The sequence below is a fragment of the Pongo abelii genome, chromosome 8 (assembly GCF_028885655.2).
Source record: "Pongo abelii isolate AG06213 chromosome 8, NHGRI_mPonAbe1-v2.0_pri, whole genome shotgun sequence".
Lineage (NCBI taxonomy): Eukaryota > Metazoa > Chordata > Mammalia > Primates > Hominidae > Pongo > Pongo abelii.
In genome coordinates this window covers 13,812,594-13,840,501 of record NC_071993.2, presented here as the reverse complement: position 1 = coordinate 13,840,501, position 27,908 = coordinate 13,812,594, and the positions used below count along the sequence as shown (strand labels likewise).

Sequence of the window (27,908 nt, the reverse complement as noted above, 5' to 3'; positions counted from 1 at the left end):
TGAGGGTTCAGGTGTTCCCCTGACACTCGGGTTTTTTCTTCTTTCAGGGTCACTGTGCAAATCATTTAAGGAAATCTCTCCTTCTTTCTCTCTGCCTCTCCCTCCCTCCATCAGCTCTCTATGCATATACATCAAGAAACCATTCTGCCACCTAAGACAGGGCGGAGGGAGGCTGTGCTGGTTGGTTATTTGTAGCTCCTTCAGAACGAGAAGCTGCACAGGCACCAATTATAATTGGTAACTTCTATGCTGACCCCAGAGATCAGAAATGTTGTCTGCTAGATCCCAGCAGCCTCTGAAGCCCAGAGCCAAGGAACGTCTTAGAGACTTTGCAGGAGAATATGTGAAAGTTCAAAATGTTTAGAGTCAACATTTGACACTTTTCCCTCTGAACTCAGAGGGGGGACTTCTTGAATTGGCCCCCAATCCAAACGTCTTTCCTTCTTCCTAACCTTCTTTTCCTTTCTCTCCCTGATGCAGTTCTCCATTTTATTGAGGGTCAAAGGCAGAGTCAAAGGGGGACAGGGACATTGAAGCTTTGTTCCCACAATATCAGTCAGAAGACTGAGTCACGTGTATCAGGCAAGACTCCCAGAGCAAAACGTTCCGGAGTCTGGGGACTCCTTAAGGTCAGCCCAGAGGCCTGACTTTACAAAGAGAGACTCCCCGACAATGCCCGTGTCCTCCCGGTCCTCTCTCCACCGAGTCTATTAGGTCGCTGTGATATTTCCATTCTAGAAAGAATCCGGGCCGGGCGCAATGGCTCATGCCTGTAATCCCAGCACTTTGGGAGGCTGAGTCGGGCAGATCACCTAAGATCAGGGGTTTGACACCAGCCTGGTCAATATGGCAAAACCCCGTATCTACTAAAAATAGCTGGGCGTGGTGGCCCACACGTGTAGTCCCAGCTACTTGGGAGGCTGAGGCAGGAGAATCGCTTGAACCTAGGAGGCAGAGGTTGCAGTGAGCTGAGATCACGCCACCGCACTCCACCAGCCTGGGCAACAGTGTGAAACTCTGTCTCAACAAAAAAACAAAAAAACAAAAAAAACCAGTAGTTTCCTAAAGCTTCCAGGAATCTAGTCTACTTTAGGAGGGATGCCTTTTGATCTCATATTTTTGTTTTAAGAATGATGTGTGGCAAGAGTTCTGGTATGACAAGGGGGACAAGTTTTTCATGTGATTAATGAGGTCCCCAAAATATCTGGTTGGGCCATCAGTCTAACCTTGGTTAGCAAATTACAGCCAGGCCCTAATGCAGATCCTATTCTTATTACAATGGCCTTTACATAAATTATCTACTTTAGTTATCACAACTCTGGGATGTGGGTTTTAAGACCTCCATTTTACAAACATGTATCTGAGGATCAGGAAGGTGAAGGGTCAAAGTCTGATAGTGATTCACTGGGAAGAGCCGAAGTTCTAATTCAGGTCTTTTTTTTGAGACAGAGTCTCACTCTGGCACCCAGGCTGGAATGAGATCAGGCAGTGGCGTGATCTTGGCTCACTGCAACCTCCGCCTCCCGGGTTCAAGAAATTCTCCTGCCTCGGCCTCCCGAGTAGCTGGGACTACAGGCGTGTGCCACCACGCATGGCTAATTTTTGTATTTTTAGTAGAGACAGGGTTTTCCCATGTTGGCCAGGCTGGTCTCAAATACCTGGCCTCAAGTGATCCACCCACCTCAGCCTCCCAGAGTGCTAGGATGGACAGGCTTGAGCCACCATGCCCAGCTCTAATTCAGGTCATTCTGACTTCAGAGCCCAGACCCTTCACCCAGCGCTGAATTGGTCTAGGCCTTCATGAGTTATTGTTACATCACCGTTTGGGAGTAGGCTACTTTTTATTAAAACCTGGGTCTCCATAACAGAGCGATGTAGAAAGAAAGGAAGTCATGGATCGTACTCGCCATGCTTGCTTAGAGGGTAAAACTCAACCAGATGGGTGCAAATGATAGGCTGTGTCAAAATGAAATAAAAGGCCCTTTTCCTTCCTTCTGCGGCAAGCCAAAATCCTTCGAGGGCCTGGCAGCCAGGATTGTTTTATGAACAAGGAAATTCGCCTGACGAAGTCGACTTCGGTCTGAATGCAAGGAAAAAAGTTGAGGTTAGGAAGGAAGCATAAGTCGAGGAAAGGCCCACAGGGTAGAGAGGAGGAGGAGGAAGACAGTTCACACCAGGTGAAGAAAACAAGCGCCACGTCTCAGCGTTTCCTCCGGCCTGCAGACTTCCATCGTGTTAACATGAGGTCGGAAGTTGTTATCCTTGCCAGTGTGGACAGCAACATCGAGGGCAGAGGAAGGGCAGAGCTGCAGGCATTCAGACAGCCCTGGCTGGACAGTAAGGGCCCCTGGGCACGGAAGGAAGGCTGTACACAGGGCATCCAGGAGTGGTGGGTCCACACCCTCCATGGTCTTCGCCACCGCCCCCATGCCTGCTTTCTCCTGTGTGGGAAAGACCTTGGGTTCCACAGGCCAGGCAGGAAGCTACAGTGGTGAACCTCGCCCAGCCCGTGTGTGTGCTGTAGACAGTGGCTACAGAAAGGACAGATGAGCAAGTGACCGTTTCTAATTGTTTTCACGAAGTTCCATGTACTGGCAAAGCCTGTTGCCTTCAGCACACTCACAAAAAGTTGATTTCCTGAAGAAGAAAACAAGCAAACATTGGACACACGTGTGGGAAATGCAAACACATTGTCACTACCGAAGGTAGAAACTGGAGCAGATACCTTATAAAAACCACTGCTTTAGCCAGGCGTGGTAGCTCACGCCTGTAATCCCAGCACTTTGGGAGGCTGCAGCGGGCAGATCACCTGAGGTGAGGAGTTTGAGACCAGCCTGGCCAACATGGCAAAACCCCGTCTCTACTAAAAATACAAAAATTAGCTGGGCGTGGTGGTGGACAGCTGTAATCCCCACTACTCAGGAGGCTAAGGCAGGAAAACCACTTCAACCCAGGAGGCAGAGGTTGCAGTGAGTCAAGATTGGGCCACTGCACTCCAGCCTGAGTGACTGAGACTCTGTCTCAAAAAAAAAAAAAAAAAAATTGAAAAACCACTGCTTCTAGGACTGTCAGTATAAACACAGACCTTTTTTCTAATTATTCTTACCTGCTGTGACTTTTAACCAAACAGAGCCAATCAACGTGGATTAAAGGGAGTGTTGTTTGAACCATAATAGGAAGACTTGGGCAACATGTACTTAGGTATCAAAATACAAGCAAAGCACCATGTCAGACGTTCGTTGGTGGGACCCCAGAATCCAAATGAGCAGTTTTTCCACAATCATGCACCCTGTGATTGCAGGTCTAGAGAGCTGTCATTGTCATCTCTTTTTTTTTAAGAGACAGGGTCTCACTTTGTTGCCCAGGCTGGGGTGCAATGGTGCAATCACAGCTCACTGCAGCCTCTAACTCCTGGGCTCAAGCAATCCTCTTGTCTCAGCCTCCCCAGTAGCTGGGACTACAGGCATGCACTACCACACCTGGCTAATTTTTTAATTTTTTTGTATAGATGGGATCTTGCTATGTTGCCCAAGCTGGAGAACCACTGTCACTTCTCCATCAGCTAAACTTTCCATGACCACATGGCAAACTATTTAAGAGGTTTAAATCTCTTAGGTCTTTCGCAACGCTGAAAATCATTTTCTCCTCCTTGTTTAATCACGAAATAATTACATTGGGAGATATACCTAATGCTAGATGACGAGTTGGTGGGTGCAGCGCACCAGCATGGCACATGTATACATATGTAACTTACCTGCACGTTGCGCACATGTACCATAGAGCCTAAAGTATAATAATAATAATAATAATAATAATAATAATAATATAATAATAAAAAAGAAAAAAACATAAAAAGAGAAACAACATTAAAATGTACTCTATTCATAATATAGTCACTGCAATTTGTGCTTAAGAATCACAATGATATAGTTCACCATTAAACCAATATGTAGTCAAGAATTTACCTATAAAAAAAAAAAAATAACCACAGTGTTTGTTGAGAGCCGTGTGCCAGGCAGACAAGGAGGAAGAGGGGAGGAACACCCTTCCCACACTTTCTCTCGTTTGACCCAAACCAACCCCTGGGTGGTGAGTGGCATCTACCCTGTTTTGTGGCTGGGAATAATAAGGCTCAACGAGATTAAGTCACTTTTCCTAAATCAGGACATTCTCTTAAGCACAACGCAGTGCAGCCTACAGAGTCGGAGGCTTAGAACATCCTCCATTGATGCAGCTCTTGAGCTGCCTCTGCTGTTCGCAGAGAGTTTTGGTGATTAATGATTAGGCCAAGGGATGCAAACAAAAATGCTGCACATTAGTCAGGGAGATAAGTCCCTTTGCGGAATGTCAAGACGGTGAGCAGGGGCAGGCGAGGGATGACTGTCCTTTCCACAGGGTGAGCGTCACTTCTTTGACCTGCTTCCCTTTCCATTCCAGTCCAAAATCCATGCAGCACGCAGCCTGAGTGAGATCGCCATCGACCTGACCGAGACGGGGACGCTGAAGACCTCGAAGCTGGCCAACATGGGCAGCAAGGGGAAGATCATCAGTGGCAGCAGCGGCAGCCTGCTGTCTTCAGGTAGGCAGAGGCCAGCTGGAGGGACGCCCCCCTGAGCGTGGCTGGGACCCCAGAGGGGACCCAGGAAGGTGGGGAGAGCTGCATCTGGGGAGACTGCAGGGCAAGCTGGTCCAAAGCTGGCTTTGCTTTCCAGAACAAGGTTGGGATCCAAATGCGAATCTGAAAAAACTGCTCCAAGGAATCAAATAGTGGAAGGGAAAAAAGAAAAAAAGCATCCGTAGAACCACGCAGTGCAAGAAGGCCTGCTGGTCACACTTAAGTGTCTTCAGGTACCCCCCCAGAGCCTTTCAGAATGCTAGTGGCAAGCTGTCGGGAATGTCAGCTCCAAGGGTGGAAAGTGGAGTCCGCTCACGTGCCCACTCGTGTGTTGTGAATTTCAGGATCTGGTGCCAGGAGACACTGCATTCTACTCCCAGGTGGGTTTCTCCGGCTTTTAAAAATGCAGAATACTCTCTCCATTGTGTCACAGGGCATGGTTTCTCCATTCAGTGCCTTTTGAAATTGCGAGTCAGAGATCTGGTTCCGCCGTCCGCTTCCGCCAGCCTTGGCCAAGTCATTTTGTCTTTTGATGTTGGGAGGGACAGAAGAGTTCCAAGGTCCTCAATCTGGCTGACTTAAAAAGGGGGGTGTCATTTACTGAAATGGCAGGAGGAGGAGTGGGTTTGAAAGAAGCAGGGAGGAAGGGAGGCAGCCGTGGTTTGGAAATGTTAGAAAAGGGCATGGCGGCCAGGCGCGGTGGCTCACACCTATAATCCCGGCACTGTGGGAGGCCGAGGCTGGAGAATCACTTGAGGCCAAGGCATTTAAGACCAGCCTGGACAATATAGTGAGACCCCGTCTCTACCAAAATAAAAAAAAAATTTAATTAGCCAGGTGTGATGGCACAGCACCTGTAGTCCCAGCTACTTGGGAGGCTGAGTAGGGAGGATCACTGAGCCCTGGAGGTTGAGGCTGCAGTGAGCAGTGACTGCACTGCCCTCCAACCTGGGTGACAAAGCGAGACCCTGTCTGAAAAAAACAAAAAGAAAAGTGCAACATGAGAAAAAAACCTGATTGATGTAGGAACCATGCAACTGTCTCTGAGCCATGCAAAGAAGGCAAGTAATCTTCCCTGGTAATTTATATTACTATATATAGTGGCTATAAACAATAACAAAAAGGAAAAGACAGGAGAGGAAGAGGAGCTAAAAATTGTCTCATTAGCTTCTGGGCTGGTTGGATCCAATCATAGCCAGGAAAAAGTTTAAAGGACCAGAGAGAGGACAGACATCCTTCCTGGACTGAGAGGCAAGGTTACTGTTCAGGTGAGTGGAGCGTTAAGTTGAGGGCCCCTCCTTGGACAGGCTGAGGCCCTCAGGGGACCTTAGCAGTGTGTTCACACAGTCATGTGTTTTTATAAAATCTGTGAACATAATGCATTTTGTATTATTTTTCTTCAATAGAACCGCTAAAGGCCAGTGCGGTGGTTCACGCCTGTAATCTCAGCACTTTGGGAGGCCGAGGCAGGTGGATCACCTGAGGTCAGGAGTTCGAGACCAGTCTGGCCAACATAGTGAAACCCCGTCTCTACTAAAAATACAAAAATTAGCCGAGTGTGGTGGTGCGCACCTATAATCCCACTACTTGCGAGGCTGAGGCAGGAGAATCACTTGAACTCAGAAGGCAGAGGTTGCAGTGAGCAGAGATCGTGCCAGTGCACTCCAGCCTGGGAGACAGAGCAAGACTCCGTCTCAAAAAAAAAAAAAAAAAAAAAAAGCCACTAAAATTTTATAAGCTTCAAGCCCCATAAACCTAGATCCGCCTCTGCCACATCACCTGGGGTCCATTGTCAACCCCTCCGTGCCTTAGGTTCTTCGAAAATGTTTCATCCAAAAAAATGGGCTCAACGCCTCATTCTTTCTGAGGCTTGGGAGTTGGCTGTGAAGACTGCAGAGAATGTTGTCTTCAAGGATCAAAGAGAATGAAATTCAAAGCCCAAGACCCCTACCTCGAATTACAGCCGCTCCCAGTCTCCTGCTGAATGACCTAGAGCAGAGTCAGAGCCAACACCTTGTTTGTGTTTTAAACACAACCTACAATCGCGTTTTTTCCTAACCCTGTGAAAAACCAGTGTCAGATTAGAGAGGCTGCATCTATCAGCCCACCTTCCCTCTTAGCATAGGGAATCTGGCTGACTTCAGCGTGGATTCTTGAAGCTCAGTGGTTCTCAAACTTCGGCCTGCATCGAAACCACTTGGAGGGCTTGTCAAAACACCTCTCAGAGCTCCTGATTCTGTAGGTCTGGGGAGAGCCTGAGAATTTACACCTCTAACAAGTTTCCAAGTGAGGCTGATGCTGCTGGTCTAGACACTTTAATTGGAGAGACTCTCTTGTTGCTGAGGAAGAGACAAGCTTGAGGTGGGTGTGTTGCTCAGGATCATAGAACCCAGGTGTGCCCAGTTTTAAGCCCGGGTCCTGGTCCATCTGCACGGGCCCCCTTGTATCTGGCAGACTCCAGGGGGCACCAAGGCAACAATTTACCTTAATAGCAGCTATAGATGAGGCTGTGAACAGGAACCCCAAACCTCCTGAGATGAAATTGACATCACGCACCATCAGAAATGAAATCTGGTTGGGCACGGTGGCTCACGCCTGTAATCCCAACACTTTGGGAGGCCAAGGCAGGCGGATCGCTTGAGGCCAGGAGTTTGAGACCAGCCTGGCTAACATGGTGAAAGCCCATCTCTACTAAAAATACAAAACTTAGCCAGTCATGGTGGTGCACACCTGTAATCCCAGTTATTTTTGAGACTGAAGCAGGAGAATCACTTGAACTTGGGAGGCGGAGGTTGCAGTGAGCTGAGATCATGCTACCGTACTCCAGCCTGGGCAGCAGAGCGAGACTGTGTCTCACACACACACACACACACACACACACGAAATCCAAGCATCTTTAAGACTTGAAAGCAGTACATCTCTATGACTGCCCACAGGCTGGACATTGCTAATCAATCTGGTGGGCTGGAAGAGAAAATCCTAAGAAAACCTTCCTGCTTAATCCATCTGTACACCTAATAGATAAGCATCGGTATACCAATACAATGAAGCGATCTTCAAATGCTTTATCATTCAGCGCTGGGGCCCCAGGCTAAGATGATTAGGAGTCAGTAGTAGCAGCTGGGGCCACTTGCAGAGCGGCTCCTATTGTCAGCTTCGGTGCCCTCAGCCCTTCCTGCAGCTGCACAGCTGAGCAAGAAGAAGCCCTGGTGAGAAGGTGAGAAAGCCCCATGACTCAACCCGAGGGCAGGTCCCACTCTCACCAGCCCTGCAAGTTTGAGCCTGAAAAACATCCTTTAATGCCAGGGTGGAGGCTCCTTGGGGTGCCCCACACCCATCTCCTGTGACTTAGGAGAGCCAAGACAGTGGAGGGACGCACCGCAAACAGGAAACATTCCATCAGGGAACAAAGGGAATTTCTAGCACCCCTAGATCTTGTTCTCCCTCCCGCTGGGATGGCTGACGGCTGCCTGTGTTTCCTTGCACCAGGAGGATAAAGCTTTCCCCTGATGAAAGCATTGGCAGCGCCATCTGGAAGGGGCTGATTCCATATCCCTTGCAATGGGGAAATCTAGCCTTGGCCTGAAGATCTAGGCGGCTGGCTCATCTCCATCCCTTTCTTCCTGCCTTTCTGCCCTCTTGCCTAGAATGTGTTCCCACGAAGCGGACAAGCCCTGCTGCTTGCAATTCTAGGACAGCTCTGATTGTTAACACTCTTCTTATTACACTTGCCGGATTTTATTTTCTGATGTTCATTCAGAAAAGGTGATACATGTAACCCAGTGTCCAGTTTGGTCACCTGTTTTCTCTCTTTCACCTCCTTGTTAGATAGTGTCTAATAATTGTTCCTTAAAAGCATTTTGAGAAACTAGAGACCATTTCAGAACTTTCTAACACTTGCCCAGTACCCAACACCAAATAGGTGTTTGATGCACAGTTATTGAAATTAAATTAAATTGTGAAGGATACTAATAAGACTACTGCATGTTCTGTGCTTTAGGAATATTCAGCCCAGCACAGTGGCTCATGCCTATTTGGAAGGGTAGGGGTTGGGGGCAGGGGGAGGATCACTTGAAGCCAGGAGTTTCCAGACCAGCCTTGGCAACATGGCAAGACCCCATCTGTACCAAAAAAAAAAAAAAAAAATCTTAATATAGCTGGGCATGGTGGTGCATGCTTGTATTTCCCACTACTTGGGAGGCTGAGGCTAGAGGATCACATGAGCCCAGGAGTTCAAGGCTGTAGTGAGCTATGATGGTATCACTATACTAACAGCCTAGGTGACAAGGTGACAGAGTGAGACACTCTCTCTAAAAAAAAAAAAAAAAAAAAGAATCTTCTAATCTTCTATGTTCCTAGAGCATATGGTACCTTGGGCCTTGCTGATACCTCCCATAGGATCTGCCTCCAGTATTTTTTTCCCAAATTAAATTGTAAGCCTTTGTAACACTGGTATGAGACCTTTAAAGTTTGTGTCACGTCAGTCTCCTGCAGTAGTATCCATCGTTGTCGTCTTTCAATCATTCTCTGACCCTCATCTGTACCCAAATCATGGTGTGTCTGAGCCATGTCACAACACTGTAAGATTTCTGTGGTATCAACATTTCTGCTAGCTCCCAACTCTGCCAGGTACTATACACAGCATTTTACAGTTACAGCCCCTTTCTGCGAAGAGTTTGTGTACTGCTTATTGATGAAAAAAAGACATAAAATGTTTCTAAACCATTAGTAATTTTGAAAGTGGTTTGCTTATTTAAGGACACATAATTACCTTTAAAATTACTGAAGTCTAGTACTCGGTATCTGAGGCCTCAGATGCTAAAGAAATGAAGAATGTCATTGATACCTATTAAAGAAGCCAGGCCAGGTGCAATGGCCCAGGGCTGTAATCCCAGCACTTTGGGAGGCCAAGGCGGGCAGGAGTTCGAGACCAGCCTGGCCAACAAGACGAAATCCCATCTCTACCAAAAATACAAAAATTAGCCGGGCGTGTAATTACACACCCATAATCCCAGATACTTGGGAGGCTGAGGCAGGACAGTTACTTGAGCCTAGGAGGCAGAGGTTGCAGTGAGCTGAAATTACACCACTGCATTCCAGCCTGGGAGACAGAGCAAGACTCTGTCTCAAAAATAAGTAAATAAATAAAAAAGAAGTCAATATCCATACCTACCAATGCCCTGAGCCACGGATTAGCATTTCAAATAAAAAAGTCAACATAGCTGACTGCAGATTTTGCTTCATTTTTATTTTTTAAACCCAAGATCCGTCACCAGATTCTTGACAGTCCTGCCGATCACACTGCAGATGACTCAATGGCAGATGATTTCAACATAGTTAAAGTGATTGATTAAGGCTTGAGACCAGGACCCTGAATCCCGCAGTAGTGAACACAGAGCTGTCCCCTGTGAGACCCTGTAGACCTGTATCTAAGTGGAGGCCCTTAGAGGTGGTGAACCATCTGAGTCAGAGCTGTAAGCCTGTGTTGGAAGAAAAGGAGTGAAATTCTCACCTCCCCATGCAGCACTGAGTGGCATTCAGATGGGAGGAAGGTCGTGGAACCCGCGTCCTGAATCCATTTGTGCAGGGGCTCAGTGCCTCTTATTGACCGCTGGAGGGGGACCACGCAGGGCGCATTGGATTCACTCTGTCCTGTGACAGCCCAGTGATTGCTTCCACATTTGTAGCTGCATCTCTCTGTTGCTTTTGCTCCTAGGTCTTCAGGTAACACATTTCTAGAAGGTTCAGGTACAGTTTGAGAGGACAACTATGAATTCAAACCGTCTGGTTAAGCATGTTCAGGGTTTTTAAAAAAAAGAATCCAAAATCCATGTTGAAGGAACTTGAATGGGTTTATTCCTTCCTTCCCATCTCGTATTACTTGAAATTCCAGAAAATACTGGAGGGGAGAAAAAAGGGAATAACAACAACAAAGCAACAATAACTGGGTGTATCATTGTAGGTGAAGACACATGGCCCCTTCATAGCTTGTCTGAAAGTAAGAAAGAGCCTGAGATTTGTTCTAAGTGTTGTTTTGGGGATTTGCCATCAGAGAACAGCTCATTCATTCATTTTGTTTTTTGAGACGGAGTGTCGCTCTGTAGCCCAGGCTGCAGTACAGTGGCATGATCTCAACTCACTGCAACCTCTTCCTCCCGGGTTCTCTGCGATTCTCCTGCCTCAGCCTCCTGAGCAGCTGGGACTACAGGTGCACACCACCACATTTGGCTAATTTTTGTATTTTTAGTAGAGATGGGGTTTCATGATGTTGGCCAGGATGGTCTCGAACTCTTGAGCTCAAGTGAGCTGCCTGCTTCGGCCTCCCAAAATGCTGGGATTACAGGCTTGAGCCACCACACCTGGCCAAGCCATCAGAGAACAGTTCCGATTTCAATGGGAGTTAGGAGAGTTAGTTTTTGTTCTCAGGCTTTTTAAAGAAAATAGCACAAACCCACTTAGGAAATACCCAGTGTGCTGCAGGGACGTGTGGCTTGTTGCATTAACCATCCAAACAAAAAAATGGGACTGCAGCGTTTCTTAAATGGGATGATGAGGCTGCTCTTGGCTTCCTGACTAGAAGTCTAGAGCCATAAACGACCCATTCTCTGTAAAACTAAGGGATATGTTGTGTTTTCAAATACGAATTTGGCCGTGATTACTGAGATGGCCATTGAGTCATCTGCAGTGTGATCAGCAAGATTGCGAAGAATCTGGTGATGGATCTTGGGCTTAAAAAACAAGAAATGAAACAAAACTTGCAGTCTGTCATTGTACCCTGGCTCTGAAACTTTCCTTTCTGGGAGAAAACAGGTTGTGCTAAACATGGGCCTGGCATTGCCTGGGATCCGTCCGCATTCAGTCCTCAGCTGTTGACACACTCCCATTCTCTGAATGCTAGCACTTCCTCCCATTGTTAAGGAGTTTATTAATAACTAATGTAACAATGAGAGTGCCAGCTATCTGACATCTCTCCAAACAGAGAGGGGAGCTGATAGGCTCTGTCAGCGTCATGATGGCGGCTGTGTTCAGCTCAAAATTCACTGCCTTGCGCTGATATAAATCACACGACGTTTTTCGGTTTTGTCTTCATCCCTTCTCTTTTGTCCTTCCTCCTTCTCCTCCCTGTATCTCTGTTCCTGGCCTTTTAAAGTCCTCCGTTACCCATGGCCTGTGGCCTCCCCTTTTAGGTCTAACAATGGACAGGATTCCAGGGGCCTTAATTTTGGTCATAGCCTCTGCTCTGCCGCAGGGCGCAGCCAAAGTCGGATTGTGCCAGGGTTTGTTTATGCTGGCCCGTGTGCCCAGGGAGAGCTGCAAAATCTCTTTCTGGGGAATGGATGGTTCTGGACGTGTTTGAGCAGGACTGGCCTGAGTCAAAATTGAGAGGGAGACAGAATCGTTATCCCTTTCTGCTCTTATTTTGGGGGAAATAAAAACAAAGTCATTTACACGGCTATATTTATCCCCTCAGGTGTTACTAATAAAGGAGTATTTGCCCACTAAAGAGAACCAGGACCGAATGACAATGTATAACCTAAATGAATGACTTTCCAATGATAACTTTGTTTTTTGAGACAGGGTCTGGCTCTGTTGCCCTGAGTGCAGTGGCGCAATGCTAGCTCACTCCAGCCTCAAACTCCTGGGCTTAAGCGATCCTCCTGCCTCAGCCTCCTGACTGGGTAGGACTGTGATGAAATTTTAAATACTAAAGAGAGATATCACTATCGCTTCCCACGAGCATTTCTCTGTTCCCATTTAGGGCCAGCCCTCTGTTGCAGTACTCCTTTGTTGGGAGCACAGAATGAGGATGACTGAAATTCACAGTTAACCTGCAAACGTTGGTATTGCAATAGCCTAACAAACTTGGAGCCAGAAGATAGGTCAGCTCCCTCATTTCACAGCCTAAGAAATGGAAACTGTAGGATTTACAAACCATGGTTTCAACTGGATATTTTACTGGATGCTAATTTTTTTAAATGAATGTTCAGGTTTTTTTTTCTCTCTCCTCTCTCTCTGTTAAATTACATTTGCACTCTTCACCAAGTGCCAGTGAGCCATGGAATCTAGCCAGAAAGCAGAGCTCTTCCAGAGACTCCCAGCCACCATCAAAAGGTGCTTGCTTTTCAAAGAGCTTCAATTTCAATGCTCTCTGAGATGAACTATTTTATTTCTAAAATTTCTAAGCCTGATGAAAAGTTCTCCAAGCATGCATTTTTTCATGTGAAAAATCATATTTAATTCTCTGTAACGGTCCCCAGAGATGACACGTTTATCCTGCAGTCTGCAATGTGGCATTATTTCCCGTGGTCTCCTGGGACATCTTTTATGTAAGGAATTCATCACTGAGGATTTGTCAAGGAAATAAATATCTTTTTATCATAAAGAAGAATTCTAACCTCTTCCTCGTATTTATTCCTGGGGTGTCTGCCAAAACTTTTCCTTACAGCTTTTACTGATCTGCTGGGAATATACCGCCTTCTTCATTTTTTTTTTTTCTCTAAGGTCTAAAGAGACGGATTGTCATTTCCCTTCTTTAGTTCTAGAACAACAGATTCCTTTCTTCTTTGGAGTACTGTTTGCTTCGAAGTTTCCCCTCCTTCCAGAGAGAAAAGCACCCTTTCTCTGTCTTCTGAAATCAGTGGCTGGTCATCAATATCCCCTCTGTGTCAAAAACAGATGAGCCACGCGTGGCTCCTGACAACGTCCTCCGGGCAGAATGTGCGCTCATATCCGGTGCTGAGTCGCCCAGGGTCTTCTGAACAATTGGAGCATTTCTGGCTCGCGACTGAATGAGGCTGTCCTTCCATGTGTCTGCCAGCCGGGAGGAGAGCTGCTGTTTGTGCTGCTGGCGTTCTCTCCACATCCGCTCCTCCACACCCAGCTGTCCCCGGCTGGAATCTGGAGTTCCCCGGCTGGAAGCTGGGAAACCCACAGTGACACAGGTAGTGTCTCCAGGGTCTCAAACAATGTCGATAGCATTGGGAAGTTCACTCCAAAGATTTACAAATGCCCCCGAAAATGACTTTCTGACTTGGCGTGAGTAACTCCATCTCTCTCTCTGCTTGGATGGGAATTGTCTTTTTAGGGTCAGCCCTTTTTGTCTTCCTCGTTGACCAGGTTATTAGTGAACTAATGAAAATCCTTTGGATTAGGATTGAAATGTGGTCATAAGGTCGCCAGAAACAACAGATTCTATCTTTAGTATCATTCAAGTAGATCATTTCCTCCCAATAAGTGGGAGGAAAGATTTTTTGCTGGAGAACTGACCTGATGACACTGTTTTCCTGACAATAATTCAGAGGCAGGCTTAACCTTCTCAGAGAGGCAATAAAAAAAGTCACCCAGCTGGGTGCAGTGGCTCACGCCTGTAATCCCAGCACTTTGGGAGTCAAGGCGGGCAGATCACTTGAGGTCAGCAGTTGGAGACCAGCCTGGCTAACATGGTGAAACCCCATCTCTACTAAAAATGGAAAAATTAGTCGGGCGTGGTGGCGCGCTATAATCCCAGCTACTTGGGAGGCTGAGGCAGGAGAATCACTTGAACCCAGGAGGCAGAGGTTGCAGTGAACTGAGATCACACCACTGCACTCCAGCCTGGGTGACAGAGTGAGACTCCATCTCAAAAAGAAAAAAAAAAATTAGATGTGACCAGCTACAATTCAGGTTAATTACCCAGTTAGCTCCCGGCTGTGGATTCCGCCTTCCACTTTCTACGGCAACTACTACCTGTCTCATTCTTTTTTTGTCTGTTTAGAGACAGGGTCTCACTCTGTCACCCAGGCTAGAGCGCAGTGGTGTGAGCATAGCTCAGTGTACTCTCAAACTTCCGGATTCAAGGGATCTTCCTGCCTCAGCCTTTTGGGCAGCTGGGACTACAGGCACTCGCCACCACACCCAGCTAATTTTTTTATTTTTTATTTTTTTACAGATGGGGTCTCGCTGTGTTGCCCAGGATAGTCTCAAACTCCTGGCGTTAAGCAATCCTCCCGCCAGGGCCTCCCAAAGTGCTGGCATTAGAGGTGCAAGCCACCATGCCTGGCCTATTCTTGTGGCCTGCTCTCTTCTGCCTCCCGGCGGGCAGGTCTGAGCACTGGATGCATGTTTGCTGTTCGTGTCTCTCCCGCACCACTGTGCACATAGAAGGGGCTCCAGAGACTTCTATTAGTCGGGCGTTGTGGTGCGCTGTAATCCCAGCTACTCAGGAGGCTAAGGCAGGAGAATCACTTGAACCCAGGAGGCGGAGGTTGCAGTGAGCTGAGATCACGCCACTGCACTCCAGCCTGGGTGATCCAAAGAGCCCCTGCCCTGCTTCCTTCTCTTAGGTTTTGATGCTTGCACTATCACTCAAAGAGCCCCGGCTTGGGAGTCGATGTGACTGCCTTCTACACAGGTTTACCAGGGCAACCCAGCTGAGATCAAGACAGAAAACTCCTACCTGTATTGAGTTTTTATGCAAGAGGCAGAAGACAGAACAGCAGAGTTAGACTCCCAGTTCAGCCTCCCTGTGACTCTGTGACCTTTTCTATGAAAATGGGAGGCCGGGCGCGGTGGCTCATGCCTGTAATCCCAGCACTTTGGGAGGCCGAGGCAGGCAGATCACAGGGTCAGGAGTTCAAGACCAGCCTGACCAATATACTGTATCTCTGCTAACCCCATCTCTACTAAAAATACAAAAATTAGCCGGGTGTGGTGGCATGTGCCTGTAGTCCCAGCTACTCAGGAGGCTGAGACAGAAGAATCACTTGAACCCAGGAGGTGGAGGTTGCATTGAGCTGAGATCATGCCACTGCACTCCAGCTTGGGTGACAGAGCGAGACTGTCTCAAAAAAAAAAAAAAAAATGGGAATGATGTCTCTGTGAGGATTCAATGAAGTACAGCAGGTAGGAAGCTCCTGTTTAGGAGTTCTCTAAAAATTCATTTCCTTACCCTTCTCCACCTGAGCTTCCTGAATTGATGTGGCTACGGTGGGTGGTACGTCTGCAAGCGTTCTACATTTCCTTGCTTGTCCACGAAATGGACTTTCTCATCTACATTTTGGAGCTTTCTGAATTGGAGTGCAGACTCCTAATAAAGGCTAGGAATAGTGGCGGGGGAGAGTTTCAGACGGGGTCTTGCTTTGTTGCCCAGGCTGGAGTGCAGTGGCGCAATCACAGCTCACAGTAGCCTCAACACCCTCGGCTGAAGGAATTCTCCCACCTCAGCCTCCAGCATAGCTGAGACCACAAGCATGTACTACCACACCTTACTAATTTTTTTTTTTTTTTAATTTTTGTAGAGGCAAGGTCTGGCTATGTTGCCCAAGCTGGTCTCAAACTCCTGGCCTCAAGCAGTCCTCCCATTTCGGCCTCCCAAAAGTGCTGGGATTATAGGTGTGAGCCACCACCCCAGCCTCACTTTTTAATAGAAAGAGTGACTGGTATTCACGTAACACTTAATATATTCTTACCGCTCTTCCAAGCATCTTCTAAGCGTTTTCTTTTACTTCTCCCAACTTCTGAAGAAGTCCTGTTTTCATTCCCATTTTATAGGGGAGGAAACAGACTTCGAGAGGTTACACAACCTTCCCAAGTCCCCACAGCTGGTAAACGGCAGTGCTGGAACACACACCCAGCCCTGTTAACTCAAAACCACTGGTGTGGGCTTTGGCTTTAGAGGAGGCTACATAACAGTTTGTGTTTTCTAAAGAATATTCAGAATACTCTTATAAATCTGAGTGTTGCCTGAAACTTTACCAAAAAAAAAAAAAAACCATATATAATATATATATATATATGTGCATTATGTGTATCTTTCACAAACCGTATTGAGATCACCTCTGTTTTCCCCTTGACTCCTACACTAACTCATTATGCTTGGACAACCCTTTCCAGGTAGCACTTAGCTACTGTTTTCTCAATCAATAACCTTTGAAATCTCGCCCTTCTACCTAGAATAAAGAGGTTCCATCCATCTTCTACTTCATTAATCCCAGAGACAGCTCAGATTAAACTCTGTTTAGCTTTTGAGTTTACAAATATTTGCTTCGGTCTGTTGATAAGATGAAGCAGTAAATCCTTTAGGCACTGGTTAATGATGAGATACACTCTTCCAGCCCGGGAGAGGCTGTAGCAGTAACTGAAATGAGAGCAGCGTTGGCAGAAGGCTAGAAGTTAGGAAGGTAGAGAAAAAGGGGAGGGAAGATTGTGCTGTGTATAAGATGCCTGTTGTAAAAATTGCAAAAATGACTGCTAGCGGCAAGAGGGAACTATCCGAGTCAGTTGTTTATTGAGTAGTAGTGAATTCAGTTTGAGGAATCTTAGAGATCGGTGAATTGGTCGTTTTATAGACGGGGCTATGAGATTAGTAACTCAAGGCCTTACACCATTTAATGGCAGATATGTGATGAAAATCCAGTGTCTTTCCCACCAGTCACCACCCTCTCTCCATAATAGCAGATTTAGATCATTTAATTTTTTTTTTTAATAGAGAAGGGGTCTCACTATGGCCAGGCTGGTCTTGAACTCCTAGCCTCAAGCAGTCCTCCCACCTCAGCCTCCCAAAGTGCTGGGATTACAGGTATGAGCCACTGTGCCCAGCCTATATCCTTTTTTTTTTTAACTTTTTTTTTTTAATTTTTTTTTTTTTAATGGAGTCTCGCTCTGTCACCCAGGCTGGAGTGTAGTGGCGCCATCTCAGCTCACCGCGACCTCCGCCTCCCAGGTTCAAGTGATTCTCCTGTCTCAGCCCCCCAAGTAGCTGGGATTACAGGCGCATGCCACAACGCCCGGCTGATTTTTGTATTTTTAGTAGAGACAGGATTTCGCCATGTTGGCCAGGCTGCTCTCAAACTCTGACTTCGTGATCCGCCCACCTCGGCTTCCCAAAGTGCTGGGATTATAGGCATGAGCCACCACGCCCGGCCCTTTTTTTTAATTTCCAAGGGGCTAAACACAACCTCAAAGAGGTTTGCACTTGCAAAAGCATATATGTGTTCAAATAACTGAAAATGGATAAATCAGCATAAGCCTAGGTGCTGATTTGAAAATAGAATTTTTGGTTTGGTTTTGTTTTTGTAGAGACGGAGTCTCACCATGTTGCCCAGGCTGGTCTCATACTCCTGGCTTCAAGGGATGCTCCCTCCTTGGCCTCCCAAGGTGCTGGGATTACAGGGGTGAGCCACCGTGCCCAGCTTTTAGTTTTTGACAGTCCCATTTCCCTGAGCCCTAAGGCTCTGCCCTGCCTCAGTTTCTTCCTGGAGTCATTCTGTCACTTGAGGGCATCAAGGCAGGCAGCGAGAGTGAACCTCCACCTCCTGATTTCTCCCTGTCTTGTAGCTTCTTTCCTTCTTCCCCTTTAAAACCAACCTGCTGGGTCAGGGGATGCCTAGTGGGCATTTGTGGAGGAGGTGGGAAAGCAGATCAATATCAGAGGGCATTTTGGGCTCCCTCTCCTGACACCCTTTGAGCTGCTTCTGTGGAATGTTGCTGGTGTGTCCATGTCACTGGGCACTCGGCCACTTCTTGCCTTGGTGGCCACATTTGCTTAGTTGCAGGTAGCAGCCCGCAGGCTCAGATCACACAAGCCCTGAGGTAGAGCAGCCGTGAGAGCTCTGAGCCCTTGTCCCAGAACAGTGGATTTCCTAAAGACAAAAAAGGCAGTGGGAACCTCTTTTCATTACAATACGGCAACCTGAATACATGCAGCAGTTTCACGGGGAGCTGCTCTGTTTTGAGGAACATGGAGTGGAATAGGATAAGAATAGCCACGGAACCTCCTTGACCCCACCTCCATCCATAGCTGCCCCAAAGACCTAGCTGCTAACCCAGGGACTCAGGAAACATCGTTTGTGAACACTGTTTTTTTGTTTTTTTGTTTTTTTTTTTTTGAGACGGAGTCTCACTCTGTTGCCCAGGCTGTGGTGCAGTGGACCAATCTCGGCTCATTGCAACCTCCGCCTCCCGGGTTCAAGCAATTCCCAGCCTCAGCCTCCCAACTGGCTGGGATTACAGGTGCCCGCCACCATGCCCAACTAATTTTTTTTTTTCGTATTTTTAGTAGAGACGGGGTTTCACCATCTTGATCAAGCTGGTCTCGATCTCCTGACCTCGTGACCCACCTGCCTCAGCCTCCCAAAGTGCTGGGATTACAAGCGTGAGCCACTGTGCCTGGCCATAACACTGTGTATTTTTTAAAAGTGGATCTCATAGAAGTATAAAATAGAACAGAAGTTTCTAGAGGCTGGGAAGGGTAGACAGAGTAGGAGATGGGGGAGATTTGTTGTAGGACAGAAATTACAGTGAGGTAGGAGGAATGTGTTCGAGTGTCCTATAGCACTGTATGATGTTAATAGTTAACAGTAGGGTATTGTATAGCTTCAAATAGCCAGAGGGAGGATATTGAGTATTTCCAACCCAAGGAAATGATCAATGTTTGGATGATGGATATGCTAATTATCCTGATCTGATTACCATACATTATATGTACCAAAACATCACTGTGCACCCCATATTATGTCAATTAAAAAAATTTTTTTAAAGAAAACACTGCCTAGTTCTGTATTGCTGCTTTCTAAAGGTGAGCTTTGGACCTCAAGTGTTACACTGAATGGGGTACGAAGCTCTTTGACCGATACTTCATTGAGCAACAGTGAAGAGGCAGTTGCAATGATTTCTCTTTCTAATTCTACCAGGATGTGTGTGTGTGTGCACACGCACACATACTCATGTTCAACCTGCCCTAGTTTGAGGATTGACCTATTCCAGGCCCAGTGCAAAGTGTTGGAGATGTGTTTTCTCATTCAGCCTTTATGAATTAAGGAGGGCAGGTAACTTACCCAAGGCCACACATCCAGTGAGTGGTTCTGACTTTATCAAACTCAGATCTGTTTTACCCTCTATCCACCATCCAGTTACCACCACAGTGGAAATCTGCATGTCCAAGGCAGGCTGGCTCAGTGATTTTGCAGAGATTTGACTTAGTACCCAGACACCATCTTCGCCCTGAAGTAACTCCCAGGCTAATGGCATGAAACAGAGCCAACCAGCATTAGAGGTGCCAACCAGCATTAGCGGATACAGAGAGGGGCTCTTGAGTCATCTAGTCTGCCAAGACTTTCTTGCCTGTTTTCTGTGGGCTTGGCATCTAGGCTAATTATTGTAAATGATAATAATTTGGGTAGCATTAATGAGCCCTGGAACTCAGGGTCAAATCTTAACTAATCCCATAACTAGCAACATGATCATCCAAAAACTGTGTGCTTTACCTCCCTTGAGTTTCATTTGTAATTTGTGCCATTCCTGAACACAGTTAATTCTTAGATTGGACTTAATAAATCATTATTTCCTATTGAGAGGTTAGGCAGGGGTGAAAGGGAAAACAATGAATTTTTCACTTGAGTTAGAAATCCTTTAATCTTCTTGGACCCAAGTTTCTCTAGGCCTGTTTTTTAAATCTAAAGTCTGACTTCCTTCCAGTATTGTTTTACATTCTTATTAATTCTTTCAATGATGAAACAGAGTACTTCAGTAAATGTTCCTGAGTCTTCAAATGTGATTGGTGACTGTTACTAAGAGAACCAGATTAAGAGTCACAATGATTTAGCCATGTAACCTTCGAGGGACATAAACTGGAGATAATTTAGGATTGGTAAGCACAGGGTGATTGGCTTATGGAGGGAGCAAACCTGAACCATTTCAAAAAGGGGAACCTGCAATAATGTCCAGCGATGTGCTGTGTGAATATGACACTATATGGATTTAGTACATGAGAACCATGAGGTCATGGATGAAGCTTTCTTGTGTCCAGTTGCATTTGGAGACCTGCAACTGAAGTATGTCAAAATCCAGGAAACAGCTACAAACATAATTCAAAGCTTGGAAGGTAGGTTCCATAATGGAACAACTTACGGGTATTAGATTTTTGTTATGAAGAGGAGATAACTTAATTATAGCATCCAAGTATATGACTGTGAACATTTATTTGGTTGTTCATTCAAGCTAATATTTGTTAGCTGCTTTGGAGGCATGAAGATAATATGTGTCTGCGTGACAGATACATTCTCTATTTCAAGCTCAAACTGAGTAGGCGAGGGAAAGAACAAAACCCATGTTAGAGTTAAAATATTCTTAGACATTGAGAGTTCTTGGTGATTAGGGTTGTAAGAGCCTGTATGTATGGTAATTGATGGAGTACGGGGTTTTCTGCTCAGAGACGTTAAATAAAAGAGAAGAATAGTATATTTATGGGGACAATTTAAGTGAAGTAGAGCTGTTTGATGCCACGGGACAGTTCTTTCTAGCTTTGTGATGCTGCATTGCCTTTTCTACCATTGGAAGAAATAGAACTGTGGATTCTAGGAATTCTGATTGGATTATCCTCTCATCCGTTTACTAAAATTGTTCAAAAAATCCATTGTTTCCTATGGAAATACAATTTTTTCTCCTTCCTATCAAAAGTCCTGCCAAGGTTTTACTGGGATTGCATTGATTCATGGAGAATGGACATCTTTACAACATCAAGCTTCTAATCCTTGACCACAGTGTATCTCTCTCTCTATTTAGGTCTTTAATTTTTCTCAGCAGAGTGGGACAGTTTTCATGGTAGAGATCTTGCCATCTTTAATTAGATTAATCTCCCTAGGTATTTGAAGTTCTTTGATGCAGTTGTCAGTGGTATGGTGTGAGCCCCTTGAATGCACACCCACTAACACCTGTCCATTTCTAACACTTCTGCTCACGATGGGCTTGCAAAGAAAAGTTATAATCGGCTGGGCGTGGTGGCTCATGCCTGTAATCCCAGCACTTTGGGAGGCCGAGGCGGGTGGATCACCTGAGGTCAGGAGTTCAAGACCAGCCTGGCCAACATGGTGAAATCCCGTCTCAACTAAAAATACAAAAAAAAATTAGCTGGGCATGGTGGCGGGCGCCTGTAATCCCAGCTACTTTGGGAGGCTGAGGCAGGAGAATCTCTTGAACCTAGGAGGCGGAGGTTGCAGTGAGCCGAGATGGTGCCATTGCACTCCAGCCTGAGCAACAAGAGTGAAACTGTCTTAAAAAAAAAAAACAACAAAGAAAAGAAAAGTTATAATCAGCTTTTCCCTTTGTAGAGAGTCAATGTTCCTTTTCTAACCCATCAAGGTAGAAAAAGTACAATAGCTTCACTGCAGGAAAGTTATTTCAGAATCCAAACACTGGCAGCCCAGAAATTACTCCTTTGGTCTAACCTAAATTCCTCCAGATGGCATTTCAGCTTATTTTCCTTTTGTTTGGTTTGAAGTTTGCCTTCCACAAAGGTTTCCTGTCTAGCACTCTGCTATTTGAATCATCATGTTTTACCCAGGAAAACATGTCAAAATATGTGTAACTTTTATTAGGAGGGAATTTGCTCATGATACAAAACATGAAGTTAAAAAATACAATAGCATTCTAATTTTATTTTTTAAATATATGTACTTAGAAAAAAGGCCAAAAGAAAATGCATAGCAATGGTTATTTCTGAGTGATTAGTTAATGGACTATTTCTTATACCTGTCTACATTTTCAGGGTTTTTATGATAAACACGCATTATCTTTGCACTAAGCAAAAATAATAAGTATTTTTAAGTGAACAAAATAACATTTTAAATACGTTTTAGGGCTGGGCACGGTGGCTTACACCTGGAATCCCAGCACTTTGGGAGGCCAAGGCAGGCAGATCACTTGAGGTCAGGAGTTCGAGACCAGCCTGGCCAACGTGGCGAAACCCCATCTCTACTAAAAATACAAAATTAGCCAGGTGTGGTGGCGGATGCCTGTAACCCCAGCTACTCGGGAGGCTGAGGCACGAGAATCACTTGAACCTGGGAAGCGGAGGTTGCAATGAGCCGAGATCATGCCACTGTACTCCAGGCTGGGCGACAGAGTGAGACTGTCTCAAAAAAACAAAGATAAATAATTCAATATGTATTAAAATTGCTGACGTGAGCTTTTCTTTCCCCCTTTCTTGTGTAAAGTCTATTAGAATTTGCTAGTAAAATTTAAAAAGGTATGTGACATTTCTTAAGATAATTAAGAAAGATAAACTTCTTTTTCAGGAGGGTCCATCTTCCTGCCATTTCTTCTGACTAGCTATAAATTCCATGCAGTGCTGGAATGTGCTTCTCACAGTTAGAGTGCTGAGCACCTGTTTTATTTCACACTCCCTTGATTCCTGGGGTAAATCCCATCTCCGCAGCGTGGGCTCCAGTTAAATTCATTAGTGGTCCAGATGTGTGTCCCCTGTCAGCTGGCCAAGTAACCCCACTGTTTATTGACAGGTTCTCAGGAATCAGATAGCTCACAGTCGGCCAAGAAGGACATGCTGGCTGCCTTGAAGTCCAGGCAGGAAGCTCTGGAGGAAACCCTGCGTCAGAGGCTGGAGGAACTAAAGAAGCTGTGTCTCCGAGAAGCTGTAAGCCTTTCCTAGCTCATCTCGTTGAAACTGGTGTTGTCTGTGTTGTCACTGATCTTTCTGATGTCATTTGATCGTTTTGATGTCATTTGACTGATGTCATTTGATCGTTTTGACAGAAGGCAAGGGTAGCGATAGAAAGAGGGCCTATCTGGGCGGCGAGCGCTCTCCTGAAACACAAATGTTGGAAACATCCAAACCTCTCTAATGTGCTTTGTCAGAGAAAGAATTAGAGTGGAACCACATTAGCGCAAATCTTAGGAAAGTAATTGACCTGGCTGGGGAATGCACTATGTGATACTGTTAGTATGAGCGAATTTTTTTTAAAGAATATGCTTAAAGAGTTGGAAACAATATGGGTTTTGGTGTGTGCCTTTAATTATTTGGAAAGCCTTGTTTTGTTTTCAATAAAAGAAAAAGTCCCTAAACCCATCAAAGAATTGGTTGATGAAGCACTATGATGACCAGTTAAAGTTGGTGCTGGCAAAATCCCAAAGAGGACCCCACGGGAGTCCAAGCGACAAGTCCTAATGATGATCCCTCGTCCCTATACTTGCATGGTGCTTCATAAAGCATCTCCTCACGTGATAGTGCCTCATTGATCATAATGGCTGGCCACCATCTTCCCAAGATTTTGTGCCTGAGTTTATTGTGGTGGTGGCTTTTGTTCTTTCTTAAGAGTATTTCAGACTTGTGTTTGGACATCCTATTGAGAAATACTGGTGGTCAACAAGGAAACCACGATCTCACTTGATACATAATCACCTTTAGACCCTGTGATCTGGTGTTTAACTTCTTCATTTTAAAAAATGAAATCTTAGCCTAATGACATTTTTAAATTTTATGCAGGCTGGACACAGTTGCTCATGCCTGTATTGCTAGCACTTTGGGAGGCTGAGACAGGAGGATCACTGGACACCAGGAGTTAGAGACTAGCCTGAGCAACATAGTGAGACCCTGTCTCTACAAAAAAAAAAACAGCCAGAGGTGGTGGTGTGTGTCTGTAGTCCCAGCTACTCAGGAGAGTGAGGCAGGAGGATCGCTTGAGCCTGGAAGGTTGAGGCTGCAGTGAGCAGTCAGTGATCACGCCATTGCACTCCAGCTTGGGTGACAGAGCAAGACCCTGTCTCAAAAAAAAAAAAAAAAAAAAAAGCAGAGCAATGCTTTCTTGACCCTATGTATGTGCTAGTCTTACAGAAGTTGTTGCAAGCTGCTGTCTTTATTTGTTTAAATATCCATTTCCACCTTCGTCTATTTCATGACTATTTGTTAGAAGCATTTGAAGGCTTCATGTTTTACTGCAATACACATGACTGTGTGTGTGTGTGTGTGTGTGCGCGCGTGCACGTGTGTGTATTGTGCACATGGGTACAATGGGGTGGGAGCTCTCCAGGGCAGGAGGAACTGTGCACCACCTAACCTTACAGAGAGCTTTGCCGGTAAATAGTTGAGAATGGGAAGTCAAAAGAGGTTCCCAAAGTAAGTCAAAGAGACGTATACCCCTCCCCCAAATACTAAAGCCTTGCAGCGGGAAGAATGAAACAAGGGGCCGTGGAGTGAGATCACATTACATTTCAACTTGGCTTAATTACGGTCTGGATTGATTGAAACCCGAGCCAGCTCAAAGCAGAACCACATTAGCACAAATCCATTGCAAATCTTAGGAAAGCAATTGGCCTGGCTGGGGAATGCGCTATGTGATACTGTTAATATTAGCAACATTTTTATAAAGAATACGCTTGAAGGATTGGAAAAAATATGAGTTTGGGTGCCTGCCTTTAATAATTTGGAAAGCCTTGTTTTGTTTTTAATAAAAAGTCCCTAAACCCGGCAGGGAATCCACGTTTGAAAAATGTAAGGAACATGTCAGGGCAAGATGAGCATGCGTTATAAAAAAATCTCACCATCGCTCTTAAAAACAAAAGCAAAAGAAGGAAAACAAAGCTGCCACTTCTTGTAATGTTAACACCAGAAAATGTAACTTGAGTGGAAGAAATAACCCAATAAGAAATCAGTTGCAGGTAGATTTCTCCTGTGATCATTCCCTATAGTTAGTCCCGCCATAGCCTCTTGACGCTTGTGTAGTCAAGGGCTGGGGGGAGGTCTTGCTAAATCTGTGCTGTTCCTGTATCTCTCCCCTCAGCTCAGAGTATCAAGAAGCACTGCTTGACCCCTGGGGAGGGGGGCAACTAGAATGAGGGAGGGGGAGAGCATTTGGCAGGATATAGGGAGGCACCAAGCCGAGGCCCCACTGCAGAGTGTTAAATTACATCTTCACCATCCAGCTCCAGTTACACAAGAAATCAGATTAAATATCTGGAGAATCAAGACTTCGACTCAAATACCTTCAAGTGGATGGTGAAAAAAATCAGTAGCCTCATTTTTTAAACCACAAACAGTTTAGAGTTACAAATCCATGGCAATTTTAACAACTTTTCCCTCCTTTTTGGAATTTTCTAAGTAAAAAAAAAAATCAAGTCCTGACAATATAAAACCCTCAATAGTTGTGTTATTTATAGATAGACCTTTAGGGAAGCAGATTTAAAAAAAAGTTGCAGAATAAACACTTAACTACTTTGGAGACATTTGAACCACATTTTTTTTTTTTTTTTTAAGAAAAAACCAGGGAAGAAAATTGCAGAGAGTTCGATACTCAGATAGTTGGCCATTGTGCTCTGAAATGCTTACATTGAGGAATATAAAGTCCACGGGGTCATTTCCCAGCAATCTGAACACAGCGAGGGAGAAGCAGGCGAGTGACGGAGTATGTGTCCATCACTTATGCTCATGTCACCTGCACACACGTACACAGGGACACATGCACACACGGCCGCACACGCATACATGCACACACATGTGCACACAGCACACAGCAGTTGGAGAAGAAGGGCCAGAATCACTCTCTCATGATTTGGATTTTCCCGCCTGCTGGGCATTCAGCCCTGGGCTGCCCTGCGCAAAAGCTTTCTGTGTGGATGATGGATATTCCTGAGAAGAGCCTTCTGAACTTCCTTGTCAGAGCAGCTCCTTGAGTCTTTGTGCAGCATCTGCATTGATTGGGGCTAGAAAAGCCGAGCTGGGCTTGGCCTGGAAGTGCCAAGCTTTGGTCCCCCAGCTTTTTCTGGTCTCTGGAAGTGACTTCTTGCATTTGATGCCTGGCCTCCACAGTGCGGGGCAGCCACTGACTGATTTGATCATTGTTCAGCCCTGATACAACTCACTCACAGAGAGCCTGATTCTAATCTTGAATCACCCCCAGATCCTTAGCCTTTAACCAGGATCACTGTCACTATGGAGGTCTGTCAACTAAATTCACTGTCCTTGTACCCATAACAAGTAGATTTCCAGGGCCCAAAATACACAAAACAGGTGTTTTTTTAGTAGCCTTGTCAATAACATGGATTATATGTTCAGTTTCTACTGAAGTTTTTTTCTTAATAAACAGAGTCTCGATCTGTCACCTAGGCTGGAGTGCAGTGGCATGATCTTGGCTCACTGCAACCTCCGCCTCCCGGGTTCAAGCGATTCTCCTGCCTCAGCTTCCCAAGTAGCTGGGATTGCAGGCGCTTACCACCACGCCCAGCTAATTTTTGTATTTTTAGTAGAGACAGGGTTTCACCATGTTGGCCAGGCTGGTCTCGGACTCCTGATCTCAAGAGATCCGCCTGCCTTGGCCTCCCAAAGTGCTGGGATTACAGACATGAGCCACCGTGCCCAGCCATTCTACTGAAACGTTTAAATTAAACAGTTTAATGTCTTTTAAGCGCAGCCTATTCCTGTAGCATCTTGCCAGAGTAGGTTACTACCCTTGCTCGATTTCTAATTATTTATGTATGCACTTTTCTGGGATTTGCCATATAGACACCACTCCTCTTGTGAAAATTCATTTGAAGGAAACTTTAAACTTAGATATTTGAGCAGGAATATTTGATGCAGTGTCAAGAGCACGGGATTTGGAGTTAAAGAGACCTGAGAACTCACTGGCTGGGTGACCTTGCCTGGCGCAGAGGAAGCAGGCAGGCAGGAAATATTTGTTCAATTAACGAATGGATGAAATTCAAGTTTTATAATGAAAGCCAAAATGGCAATTATGTTTACCTCACAGAAATTTACTTTGGAAAAAACTTTGGAAGTGCAACTATTCTACATGAGACATTGTTAGAGAAATGAAATTTCATTTCTTGAACTCTTATTTAGGCATAGTGCTTAATGTGAACATTTCTAGCGTAGGCGTTGACCTGTATCAAAGTGCATGCATGCATTTGTGTACGTCTATTTGCGTGTGTGTGTGTGTGTGTGTGTGTGTGTTCTAGGAAGCAGACACGCCCCACTCTGATTTATGCTTACTCTGAATGCCATTTCACATATGCAGGAGCTCACGGGCAAGCTGCCAGTAGAATATCCCCTGGATCCAGGGGAGGAACCACCCATTGTTCGGAGAAGAATAGGAACAGCCTTCAAACTGGATGAACAGAAAATCCTGCCCAAAGGAGAGGTGCGTCCTTCCTTTCTGTTGTTGGATTCTCTCACGTTATCTTTGTTTTTCCCATTGGTCAGGCCTTCCAAGTTTTGTGTACCAGTTTCTTCATTTCTGCCTAATGCCAGTATTTTCGCTTATACCTTTTCTTGAGTGAGCTGGCCGGTCAGCATGTGGTTCCCCTCGGTAGGAGTAGTTTGCTTGCATTGGCAGGCATTTGGGTGTCTGTCGAAGTTGCTCGTCTGACACTGTGGGCCTAGCGCGAGCAGCCACGTTGAGCTTGGGGAGAACATTCCAGTAGCATTCACGTGTATTTGGCTTCGTAATGGCCTCTCAGCCCTCAGTGACTCAGAGCCAAGCTTGATGTCTGATCTGTGGAAGAGAAGGAAAACTTAGGCCATGGCATCAGG

At 45.6% G+C, this 27,908-nt stretch overlaps 1 protein-coding gene across 19 annotated transcripts in view; it reads left to right on the top strand.

The window, feature by feature from the left end:
* FRMD4A (FERM domain containing 4A) overlaps positions 1-27,908 on the top strand; it is a 696,296-nt gene that overhangs the window by 632,939 nt on the left and 35,449 nt on the right. For 12 of the 19 annotated variants that reach the window (XM_024254325.3, XM_063727245.1, XM_054521973.2 and 9 more), the window contains 4 exons: positions 4,438-4,579; positions 4,960-4,995; positions 22,888-23,021; positions 27,394-27,516. In XM_024254325.3, coding sequence (XP_024110093.2) covers positions 4,438-4,579; positions 4,960-4,995; positions 22,888-23,021; positions 27,394-27,516 — 435 coding nt within the window. The remainder of the gene's footprint in view (positions 1-4,437; positions 4,580-4,959; positions 4,996-22,887; positions 23,022-27,393; positions 27,517-27,908) is intronic. The other 7 variants (XM_063727246.1, XM_024254327.3, XM_063727249.1 and 4 more) reach the window with 1 other exon arrangement.